Source organism: Trichomycterus rosablanca, chromosome 13 (genome assembly GCF_030014385.1).
Source record: "Trichomycterus rosablanca isolate fTriRos1 chromosome 13, fTriRos1.hap1, whole genome shotgun sequence".
NCBI lineage: Eukaryota > Metazoa > Chordata > Actinopteri > Siluriformes > Trichomycteridae > Trichomycterus > Trichomycterus rosablanca.
In genome coordinates, this window is record NC_086000.1 from 29922410 (window position 1) to 29934195 (window position 11786).

The 11786-nt window shown below is 43.0% G+C and overlaps 1 protein-coding gene across 2 annotated transcripts; it reads left to right on the forward strand.

Annotated features, from left to right (window-relative positions):
* The first annotated feature begins 1767 nt into the window (after nucleotides 1-1767).
* pcare1 (photoreceptor cilium actin regulator 1) lies at nucleotides 1768-10627 on the forward strand. Of its 2 annotated transcripts, none has more exons than XM_063008004.1 (2): nucleotides 1768-5036; nucleotides 10504-10627. In XM_063008004.1, exons 1-2 carry the CDS (start codon nucleotides 1768-1770, stop codon nucleotides 10625-10627), a joined length of 3393 nt encoding a protein of 1130 aa, XP_062864074.1. The 2 variants fall into 2 exon arrangements, 1 of the variants encoding a protein (XP_062864074.1); XR_010014347.1 differs by lacking the exon at nucleotides 1768-5036 and adding an exon at nucleotides 7014-7073 and having other exon boundaries at nucleotides 10504-10562.
* The last annotated feature ends 1159 nt before the right edge of the window (nucleotides 10628-11786 follow it).

The window sequence follows — 11786 nt, forward strand, 5'->3', positions numbered from 1 at the left end:
AAAAAATGGTTAAACTGATAAATTATTGACAATGGGAAAGCATAAAATGCTCTTTGTGGTAATGGGTTAGCACATAAACCAGTGCTCCACCTCAGTGGCACCTCCACTTCAGATATTTTATTATATCATTAATCTAAAGACAGTGTTACATATGCCAGTAGACTAGTTATCTGAAATAATAAAATGCTGTCCTTTTTGTTTTATCTTTGCTTTATCCTGATCAGGGTCGCAGCACTTAATGCGAGGCAAGAATCCCCTGAACAGGGTTCCAATCCATCACAGGGCTTAGGCCAACCCCCTTTCCTCAGACATTGCCAATCGTGTCTGTGTATGGCTGTCCGGCTGATATCACCACTGAGTTTCAAACCCAGGTCTCAGTTGGGGTGGGTTAGGGAAACAACTGTTGCCAGTCTGCATTGTTTAGTTTATTTTTAATTAAAATTACAATTATAATTAATTCTAATTATGTGTTTGTATTTTTTATAAGCACTTTCTGTCTTAACATTATTTTTACATGCACTACCTGTCTTGCTACCTAGTATGCATTACCGTTCATCTTCAGTCACAATACATTCGACTATGTAAATGTGGTTTGCCTGTTGTATTGTAATTCAATATGTCTTCTTGATTAAATATATTAGATAATATTAGATTACCTTTGATTTATTAAAATGAAAGAAAGTAAAATACAGGGAAGCATGGTGGCTCGTGGGTAGCACTGTTGGTTCACAGCAAGAAGGTCCTGGGTTCGATCTCTAGGTGGGGCGGTCCGAGTCCTTTCTGTGTGGAGTCTGCATGTTCTCCCCGTGTCTGTGTGGGTTTCCTCCGGGTGCTCTGGTTTCCTCCCACAGTCCAAAAACATGCAGTCAGGTTAATTGGAAACACTGAATTGCCCTAGAGGTGAATGGGTGTGTGTATGTGCCGGCACCCCGTCTAGGGTGTTACTGTGTGCCTTGCGCCCATTAAAAAGCTGGGATAGGCTCCAGCACCCCCCGCGACCCTAACTGGATATGTGGTTAAGAAAGTGGGTGAGTGATAATGAATGGAAAACAAGTATGTGACCACCTTTTTTATCACCTAATGTCTTTTGACACTGTACTTAAATAGTTTGGGTTTACAAGCAAAAACAAAAATATGCTTAAAAATAAAATCTAATAAAATCATCAAATTTAAAATACATAGAAATAAATGAATATGTAAAATAAACAAAATTACATTAAACAAAATTCAAAATCTAATGGTACCTGAATGCATACTTTTACAGTGTATATAGTAAAAAATAAATAGTTTTTGTTTGTGTGTGTGTCACATTTATTAATATAAAAAGCACTTATTTAAAGGCTGTTGGTTGGGCTATTAAAAGATGTCTTCAAAACAGTCAGATTACCTTAATTAGCTTAAGTTCTTGCAGGTGTGTCGGTTTTATTTGCTTCAACGTAACATATGTGCATGCTGAGGACTAAATCAAATCCGGACTAATCCTTTCAGCTGTTCGTCCTCCATGAGATACAGAAGGACACTGCTGTGATGAACTGAATACCTTTATTTCACTTTAAAAAGAAAGAAAAAAATGTTGACAGGTGATTGTTTCGTAACATGGATTTTATCTTTGTTTAAATGTGATTTCCAAGAGGACTGTCAAATGCAACAGTGCGCTGATGGGCTGGCCATCTGAAAATGACAAGTGCAGCTGTCGGGTAGGGGTTTAAACCGTCGATCGGATTGCATATATGTTGTTTGAAAACCGTGAACAAAGCTAATTTTGAAATGGGCTGTTCCCCATCAAGGGGAAATATTAACTTCAATGGAGTACAAGGACCATTCGGCAGAGGGAAGACATTGTTGCCGTGGAATAAGGAGAACCCAGTGGATTCGCAGTCTGATGATGGAGGAAGTGAAAGCTCAGGTAGTGGAGAGACAGATGGAGAAGCTTGTGAGATCAGGACGGAAAGAGAAAAAAGACTTAACGCTAATGGTGATACAGTTTCTGCACCTGTAGTCAAGAAACCTCCTAACACAGAGTCAGGAGGGGCAAAAGTTACCTCAGAAAAGGACATTACTGTAAATGTATCCCAACAATCAAAAGAGGAACTTGTGAAAGGACAGGATGCTAAAAAAGATGTCACAAAGAGAACCAAGAAGTCAAAAAGGACTCACAAAAGTACTAAATCAATCAAGAAGAAGGATAAGGGGCAGAAGGTGGACTTCCCAGAACCACTTGTAAAGGCTCACAAAGCGGCATATGACTACCTTAACCCTAGTATTGACAAATACGATTTGCTTTTAGGGTTGTTAGATCATGCAGCCCAGACTCGCATTTCTTTGCAACCTATGGTGGCATTTATGGCTCTGCGCTATGAAGAATTTAACAAAGGACTTGAGCAAATGGTCCAGGAAGGGGAGAAGCTTTTGAAAGACAATGGAGAACATCTGGCATGGCCGTGCGATATGACAAATCTTTCAACATCTAGTAAGCCCACTTCTTCCCAACCCCCACCGGACTTACTGCAACAACTTCTTCAGTACACCGTTCAGAGGAAGCGCACTGTTGGCGAATCCATACGTAGTATCGGTGACATAGCCCTCGAGGAAGCGGTGGAATATTTCTCATCAATATCTGAAATTCTGGAGGAGAAACTGAATGCTAAACATGCGATCGAAGCCAGGCTAATGCAAGTGCTGACAAGAATTGAAGCTGCCTCGGTACGAAGACCCGGAACACAGGACTCAATGTTGTTTAGTGAGGACAGTGGCATTGGGGCTGATAATGAATCGCTGGGAGGATCGGACTTGCAGAGGCATCGTAGAGAAAGTTGTGAGTCAGCTAGATCCAGTCGTACAATTCTTTGCAGTTCTGAGGGCATTGCACCCAGAAATCAGGGCACACCCAAGAATCAACGTACCAAAGAAATGAGCCGCAGTGGTTCTATAAGCTCTATAGACTCCACTTGTACCATTATTGGTGAAGAATTTAGAGACATGGAATCATTGCTTGGGTCTGCCTTTTTGGATGATGGTGAGGAAGAAGAGGAAAAAAAACAATACAAGGGTAAAACAAAGGTCTCTTCAACCTGTCCTTCCCCTGACTCTAACCGTCAACCAAGGCGTCTGCCTGTAATGCGAATAGAGAACCCACAAAATGTAGAAATGACATTAAAGATGAAAGATGCCATTAGTGATAAAATACACTTTGTTGCCTCTCAGAAAGGACTCACAAAAATAGAGCCCAAAAATAGAATCTTAAAAACCAATGACCGACAGTGGACTGACGAGCAAGAAAAAAGCCCTAAAAGACCACAAACAGCCGCTCAACAATCATCGAACAAAAAGACAACCGTTACTAAACAGCGTCGTTCACGGTCAGCAGACTCTCTCCGTGGTAAAGCTGACGACCCTACTCTGCTTGAACTGGAAAGGACACAAAAGGAGTTGGGTCAGAAGTTGGAAAGAATGGGAAAGGTCAGAATGGAGCGAAATATAAAAAAAGACATCGTCAAGCAAGTACAAGGAAAGCAAACACAGACTGGTGTACCCATAGTTCCTAGTTCTTCCAAAAAAACCCTCAGTTTAAACAATCAGAGAAGGGCGGTAAATGAAAAGACAGCTATAAAGCAGGGGGGTGTAAAGGAACCTGAGGAGATCAAACCTGCCAAGAAACCTGTTAAGGCAACACCACCTCCAAGCCCTCCACAATCCCCCCGACAGTATTCGGGAATGTGTCGCAGAGGGAACTCTGTCAAGAAACTGATAGACACGTTCAGTCAAGGAACCGAGACAAGTAAACAGAACCTTTCCAGTGATAAGGTGCTTGGACCCCTTAAAGGAGTTAGAAAGTGTGGGGTACCCATCATTCCAGGTTTACCAGTTAAAGATACTCTATTTTACAATAACAATTTAAACACGAACAACCAAGGAAAATCCAGAACCTTTGAGAGGACGGATGATTTTGACCCGGACAACCTACCACCACCACCTTTGGAAGTCCTCATGGATAATTCCTTTGAAAATATAGAAGTTAGCAAAACAGATGAAGGCATATCCAGCAGGGGTCGTTCGACCTGTTCGAAGATGACTAGCATATCTCAAAGACTTCGTGCTTCTATGCAATCAGTTGCAGTCCTACCTAGCAAAGGAAGTCTGAGAAGGACCTCTCACAGTATATCACCTGCACGAAGTGTTGCAGGGGAACAGACTGACGTGCTTAAAAAAATTCCCATTGTTTCCAAGCCTGAGGAAGATTCAAGTAATGAAGAGGCTGCTCGTACTCTTTACCAACAAGCTAGGAAAATTATCCACCTGAGACACTCAACTGATTCTCTCGCAGAGAAACCTACAGCTGACCCTGACCCCATAAAGTATGATCCCATTCGAACCAATGCAGAAAGAAAACAGGGGGACCAATTGATCCCTGAAGCTCTGCCTTCCACTGCAGCAAGTGGTATTCAACCATCTGACACTCCACCTGCATCCAAAACCAGGATGCTACCCTCTACACCGATTTTACACAGGAGATTACTCAGTCCTCCTGTATTTAAAAAACAGCCAAACTCATCAAGTCCACTTCGCAAACTTCCCACCCCTCCATCAGCCAATCAATGGTCACCTTCTTCAACTCCTGTCATGCAGCAAGAAGTCACCCCCAGCCCTGTTTCTGGAAATACTTTCCCCTTTAAAGCACCATCTCCCCCTGCCTCACCAAAAGTGCAGCGACGATTTAAAGACAACAACACTGAGGACTTTGTTTCTAAATCGTTCAGCAATGCTCGTTCGGTATTTTGCCCAGCATCACCGTCTTTGTTTGAGGCACAGCCAATTCCTGCACCCAAGCCTCCCCAGGCATGGACCTCCTCTGGGAGCAGCATCCTCCCTCGCCCCTGGGGTGAGCAGAATAGGCTGTCTATGGCTGTGCGAGGACCCCAGCCTTTCATTCGGCGAAGTCAGTCTGACAGGAGACCCAGTCTCAGAATTCCACCTAGGGCACCGGTGGTATCTATAGCGCAGACATGCGGAAGTGAACCAGCTCTCAGTAGCCAAGGGTGAGTGTATTTTGTTTACTGATTGCTCTGTTAGCAAAAGTTCTCCACCTAAAGAACCCAGGTTCTTGAAACGGTTTTGTTCAGGTTTCTTCGAACCTTGGTGTTTTGTAAAGAACCGACCCGCGTTTGTTAGGTTCTGTGGCGTCAGGGGAATGTGCCATCTCTCCCTGACGCCACAGGCCTTACAGAGCAGTGAACGAGCTGGCTGAAATACCTGGCCAGCTCGTTAGGGCGAATGCGCTGCAGCTGTGTCCTGTGCCTTCCCCTATTTAAGGGATAGGCGCAGAGCTGCAGCCGTGGCATCTTCTGCGTTTGTTGGCCTTTTTCTTTCTTTCAGTTTGTTTGGCACTGCGGTGCCCTTTTATGTTTCTTTATTTGTTTTATCTCTAGATTGTGCCGCCGCACTGTGCCGCCGCCGCTGTGCCGCTGCCGCCGGGCCACCGGTATTGGGGCGCCACCAGGCCGCCGCCGCCGCCAAGCTGCCGCCATTTGAGGCGCCGCTGTCGTGCCGCCGCCGCCGCCTGGTCGCTGCCTTCAGGTCGCCGTCGGGCCGCTGCCGCCGAGCCGTCGAGCCGCCGTGCCGCCGCCACCATGAGATCCTGTTATCGCGCCCAGAGGAACGCGATCCCCTCCCAGCGTAAACCGCTGGTGACAGCGTCGCGTTCCGCTGTCTGGAGCGCTATTACAGCGGCCACTTCCCAGCCAACTTGGCTGGTGACAGCGCCGCTGTGTTCTGTAGCGTAATGACGCGGTTGCGTTCCAGCAATCCTTGCTGCCGACCGTAACACCCGGGCTTGTAAAAAGCCCGTGTTTTTTCCCCCTTCTCCGGCCAACAGCGCGAGGTTTTCCACCTCGCGAACCCGGTCGCTTCACCTCTTTAGTGCTGGGAGCGGTTTTGCTTTCAGCGCTGCTGTGGCAGGCTGCGTAAGCTCCCAGCCAGGAGGTGAGCGACCAGGGTTCGCGCCTCGCGCTTCCCCTTTTGTTATTTGTGTTATTCTGTTTATTTTCTTGTATATTGTATTTATTATTTAGTAAATAAAACCCTTTATCCAACTTCCTCTGCATCCTTGGGTCCTTCCTTCCCCAATCATAACAGCGTTTCCACCAGTTTTTGGGAATCAAGCCTGCGTCATCAATGGTGGGCATTACACAATGAAAGAAAAGAGTAGTAACATGATGGCGGAGTGTGTAGATTATGTGCGAGCATTTGTGCTGTTGTTACAGATGTTCGTTTTTATGTAAAAAGCATCAATCAACTATTGGTGATAAGAAGACGTAGACGTGTTTGTCGCAGTTGTTGTTTTCTTTAGTGCATTCACGTGAGAAGCGTTTTGTGCTTCGCTCTCACCACGACTCGGCTTCAGCGGTGAAAGATCACTAAAGTTCCACAAGACGAACATCCATTTGTGTGAAATAACCATCAAATCCAGTATAAAAGCTCCACATGTATCTGTGTTTAGCTGGATTTACTTCACGTGTGGTGGTTTTACAGATCAGGGTTCTGAATCCGCTTTTCGGGAAAGTCAAAAAAGCTTCACCTAAAAAAAGAGTAACATGGCTAAATGTACTAAAAGTACGACACAGAAACACTCAATTTCTCTCCGTTATTACTGGTTATAAGTGCTCTGAACGTTATGCTTTACTTTTTACGTTAAGCAGTGTTCATACTGTCCTGGTCGCTGTTACTATGTCATATCACACAGTTCATCGCTTTGAAAATATCAGCGAATATCAGCAGCAAACTGGCTCAACATTTAATCAGCTGAACTTTAAAAAATGAAAGTGCAGCACAGCAGCGCAAACACGGTGTAGCAGCTTCTCATGTGAAAGCACCCAAACATCTACACTGTGACACGCCCACAGACGACGTCACGGTTCGTGCTGAAAAATCAAGTATTCTGTGGTGCCAGATTAGAACGCAAGTTCGCTGTCTGGAACCTCTTTTTTTTTTGGTGGGAACACTTGGAACCGGTTTAAAATCAAGTTCGTGAACCGAAACGGAGCCGGATCCGCGTCTGTGGAAAAGGGGTACAGTATGTAAGTACTGACTAGCAAAGCCATTGATTTAATTCTCACAAAAAGTAGTTTAGTTTCAGTGATTTACAACACCCTTCAAATGTAAAGTATTGATAGAACCATTAAGTTTCAACAGATTGTTTAGAACATTTGGTGTTTCTGAGGTGTTTCCTGCCTTTCTCCCATTTAATCAGATCCACAATGACTCTGAACAGGATAAAAAGGTGGTAAAATGAATGAAGGAATGGTCAAGTGATTTGGTCAGTGATGTCACAAAATTTTTTTCCTACAAACTAGTAGTTTAGCAAACTACTATCATTTACACTGCTCAGGCATAACATTATGACCACCTTCCTAATACAGTAGACCCTTGACTTACAAATTTAATTGTTTCCAAAGGGCTGTTCTTAAGTCAAAATGTTTGTTAGTTAAACCTATTTTTCCCCATAAGAAATAATATAAATAGAATTAATCCGTGCCAGACCTCCCAAACCACCCCCTTACCTAACCTTTCTAATGTCTTAAATGGTCTTTTTTTGTTAAGAATACAACTATATTTTCCCTTAAATCTTAAATTATAGAATAAATAATACTGTAATAAACAATAATAAACAACAATACACAGTAGTACAGTACTGTACATAAAACACTTTAGTACAGTACGTGTGCTGTACCATACACCATAATAAATTTCATATTAACTCTCATATTTCTCTATTATTTCCTTCTACTGGCAGGAGTAATTATACAACAACAAATTGTAATAGATTTCTTTTATTTTCTCATCACTATGCTTTCTCTACACATTTTTTGGAGCCTTTTTAATATAGAATGTTACAAAATATAAAGAAAACACAGAAATAACACTGTTCGCTGTCCGAATATTCACTCACTGTATATACATATATATATAGAGAGAGACGGTTGGAGTGAACTTGTTCGTGACGTCACGTGTTTCGCAAATTTCGGTTTGTAATCCGAAATTTGTTTGTACGTTAAATTGAAAAAGATCGTTCGTAACCCGAAATGTTCGTATGGTAAACCGTTCGTAACTCAAGGGTCTATTGTATTGTGTTGGCCCCCCTTTTGCAACTGTGATGCACTGTGTATTCTGACACCTTTCTATCAGAACCAGCATTAACTTCTTCAGCAATTTAAACTACAGTAGCTCGTCTGTTGGATCGGACCACACCTCAATGAGCCTTGGTCGCCCATGATCCTGTCGCCGGTTTTCCACTATTCCTTCATTGGACCACTTTTGATAGATACTGACCACTGCAAACCCTGTGGGAACACCCCACAAGAGCTATAGTTTTGGAGATGCTCGGACCCACTCGTTTAGCCATCACAATTTGGCCCTTGTCAAACTCGCTGAAATGTTTACGCATGTCCATTTTTCCTGCTTCTAACACATCTACTTTGAGGATAAAATGTTCACTTGCTGCCTAATATATCCCACCTACTAACAGGTGCCGTGAGGAAGAGATAATCAGTGTTATTCACTTTAACTGTCTGAGGTCATAATGTAATGCCTAGTCAGTGTATAAACATTATTAAATCATTTAAATGTTTAATAAATGTAAAAATAAAGTAAAATGTACTAAAAGTGTGTGGACTAATGGCCATGAGTCTGTTGGACATCCCATTTCAAAGCCACATGCATTTATGTGTAATTGGCAGCTTTTTTCAGCCATAACAGCTGACAAGAAAATTGTTGATAGAAATTTGTGCCATTTTACTCAGAACACTATTTTTGAGGTCAAGCACTTGTTAAATGGGATGGTCTGGTGTGAGGTCGGGTCCTTTCATAGCAAACTTGTCGAATCATGTCTTTGTGCCCCTTTACAGGAAAGAACCTTTCTTCATTTGTAGCCACAATGTTGGAAGTATATCATTTATACACTGATCAGCCATAACATTAAAACCACCTGCTTGTTTCTACACTCACTGTCCATTTTATCAGCTCCACTTAGCATATAGAAGCAATTTGTAGTTCTGCAATTACTGACTGTAGTCCATCTGTTTCTCTGCATGCTTTGTTAGCCACCTTTCATGCTGTTCTTCAATGGTCAGGACCCCCACAGGACCACTACAGAGCAGGTATTATTTAGGTGGTGGGTCATTCTTAGCACTGCAGTGACACTGACATGGTGGTGGTGTGTTAGTGTGTGTTGTGCTGGTATGAGTGGATCAGACACAGCAGCGCTGCTGGAGTTTTTAAATACCGTGTCCACTCACTGTCCACTCTATTAGACACTCCTACCTAGTTGGTCCACCTTGAAGATGTAAAGTCAGAGACGATCGCTCATCTATTGCTGCTGTTTGAGTTGGTCATCCTCTAGACTTTCATACGTGGTCACAGCTTGCTGCCCACAGGGCGCTGTTGGCTGGATATTTTTGGGTGGACTATTCTCAGTCCAGCAGTGACAGTGAGGTGTTTAAAAACTCCATCAGTGCTGCTGTGTCTTATTCACTCATACCAGCACAACACACACTAACACACCACCACCATGTCAGTGTCACTGCAGTGCTAAGAATGACCCACCACCCAAATAATACCTGCTCTGTGGTGGTCCTGTGGGAGAGTCCTGACCATTTAAGAACAGCATGAAAGAGGGCTAACAAAGCATGCAGAGAAACAGATGGACTACAGTCAGTAATTGTAGAACTACAAAGTGCTTCTATATGGTAAGTGGAGCTGATTAAATGGACATTGTGTGTAGAAACAAGGAGGTGGTTTTAATGTTATGACTGATCAGTGTATATGCAATGAAATGGGTGGGGAGCTGGATAGGGATCTCATAACTGATGCAATTACGACCTCTGCTGGCTGGTTGATGGCACCTGCACAGAGTCGAGGGACAATGTAATCAGGGTGTGGCTCTCCGTACACAAAGCTGATCCACATATGAACTCGCCTCGTGCAGGTGGCTACTGCACACGTGTCGGAGGGGGTGTTTGTCAGTCTCGCTCTCCTCAATCAGGAGTGGAGATCAGCATCAGTAGAGAGGAATGCAATCAGGTAATTGGATACTACTAGATCGGGAGGACAATTGATGAATAGATAAATTAAAGTTGCTTTTTGGCAGCCACTCCTGATGGATTGTGACAATCTACTTGGGTTTGGATCTTGAGATTGGGCTGGTCATGAAAGGGTCTTGATCTGACAGTCCTTGGTAGACCTGGTTGTGTGGAATAGAGTAATAAAACACCCCTTGGAGTTTGGGGAACACTGAGGTTTGCAAAAGACCATAAGTATTGGACTGGTCATCTCATGGTTAGATGGAGACCTGGAGAGGCCTACAACCCTTTTATGCTTCTTATTGATTGACACCCTGCCCCCTTTTTTGTAGAAGAGCCCATGAACAAGGCTCTCAATTGCTTGGATTGGATGCCAATTTACACTCTATGACAGTATTCTTGTTAATTCTGTGCTATTTCTCTGCCGCAGACTGGAGGATGGACCAATCAGCAAAGCAGAAGCCTGGAACGAGCTGCCAGAGCTCAGAGGAACAAATCGCTCAGCCTCTCACCCGGACCTTTGCGTTGTGGGTCAGGCCTTACAATGTGAATGACAAATATGGGGACAGGCCAAGTAGGATTATGGATTAGCAAGTCTAAGTAGGATTAAGACTGCTGGGTTTTTTTAAATAAAAGAAGGGGGGGGGGGGTGTTTATGAGAAAGCTTGTTTTATTTTCTTGTCTCTTTTGTATTTGAATTTGAAAATAAAGCCATTTCCATAACCAGCATGACCATTTAATACATATTTACCACATATTATCAGACATTGGCTATGTCTGAGAGGGGGGTGGCTGAAGACCTGTAATGCATTGGGGGTCCATTGGAAACTGGACTGTGACCCTAACCAAGGTAAAGTCATAAATAATGATAATTGTTTTAATTTTTTTTAAGGTACATCCCCAATTCAGAAAAAGTTGGGACAGCAAGGAAAATGCAAATAATAAAATGTTTCTTACATTTACTTTGACTTTTATTTCATTGCAGACAGGATGAACCTGATATATTTTATAATAAACATCCATTCCTGCATTTCAGTCCTGCAACACATTCCAAAAAAAGTTGGGACAGTAAAGCATTTACCACTTTGAAATGTTCCCATTCCTTTTCACCACACTTAAAAGACGTTTTGGCACCGAGGAGACCAAGTGATTTAGTGTTTCAGCTTTTATTTTGTCCCATTCTTCCTGCAAACACGTCTTAAGATGTGCAAAGTAAGTGCAACCCTGGCTTTTGGACTTGTTTCCACTGTGTGATGGTCCATCCTAGATGCCCTTCGACCCCAGAGAAGTTGACGCCGCTTCTGGACATGGTTAACATAAGGAATATTTTCTGCACAGTAAAGTTTTAAGTGGCGTTTGTGCATGTAACTCTGTATTGTAGTGCTTGATAAAGGTTTGCCAAAGTAATCCCTCACCCATGTGGTTATATCAGCTATTGTTGAGTAACAGTTCTTGATGCAGTGCCGTCTGATGGATTGAAGATCACGGGCATTCAGCTTAAGCTTGCACCCTTGGTCTTTACGCCTTGAAATTCGTCCCGATTCCTTGAATCATTTAATAATATTTTGCACTATAGAGGGAGAAATATGCAAATTCCAAATACAATCACCTGTTGACATCACCTGTTTAGAATCGCATCATTATTTAGTTTTTTTACCTCATTACTAGCCCTAAATAGCCCCCGTTTCAACTTCTTTGGAATGTGTTGCAGGC

What these genes read in the sequence shown, in the direction of transcription:
- pcare1 (XM_063008004.1), top strand. Translation starts at nt 1,768, where the DNA reads ATGGGCTGTTCCCCATCAAGGGGAAATATTAACTTCAATGGAGTACAA. An exon ending in CCAGCTCTCAGTAGCCAAGG is followed by an intron (nt 5,037 to 10,503) that starts GTGAGTGTATTT and finishes TCTCTGCCGCAG; the next exon opens with ACTGGAGGATGGACCAATCA.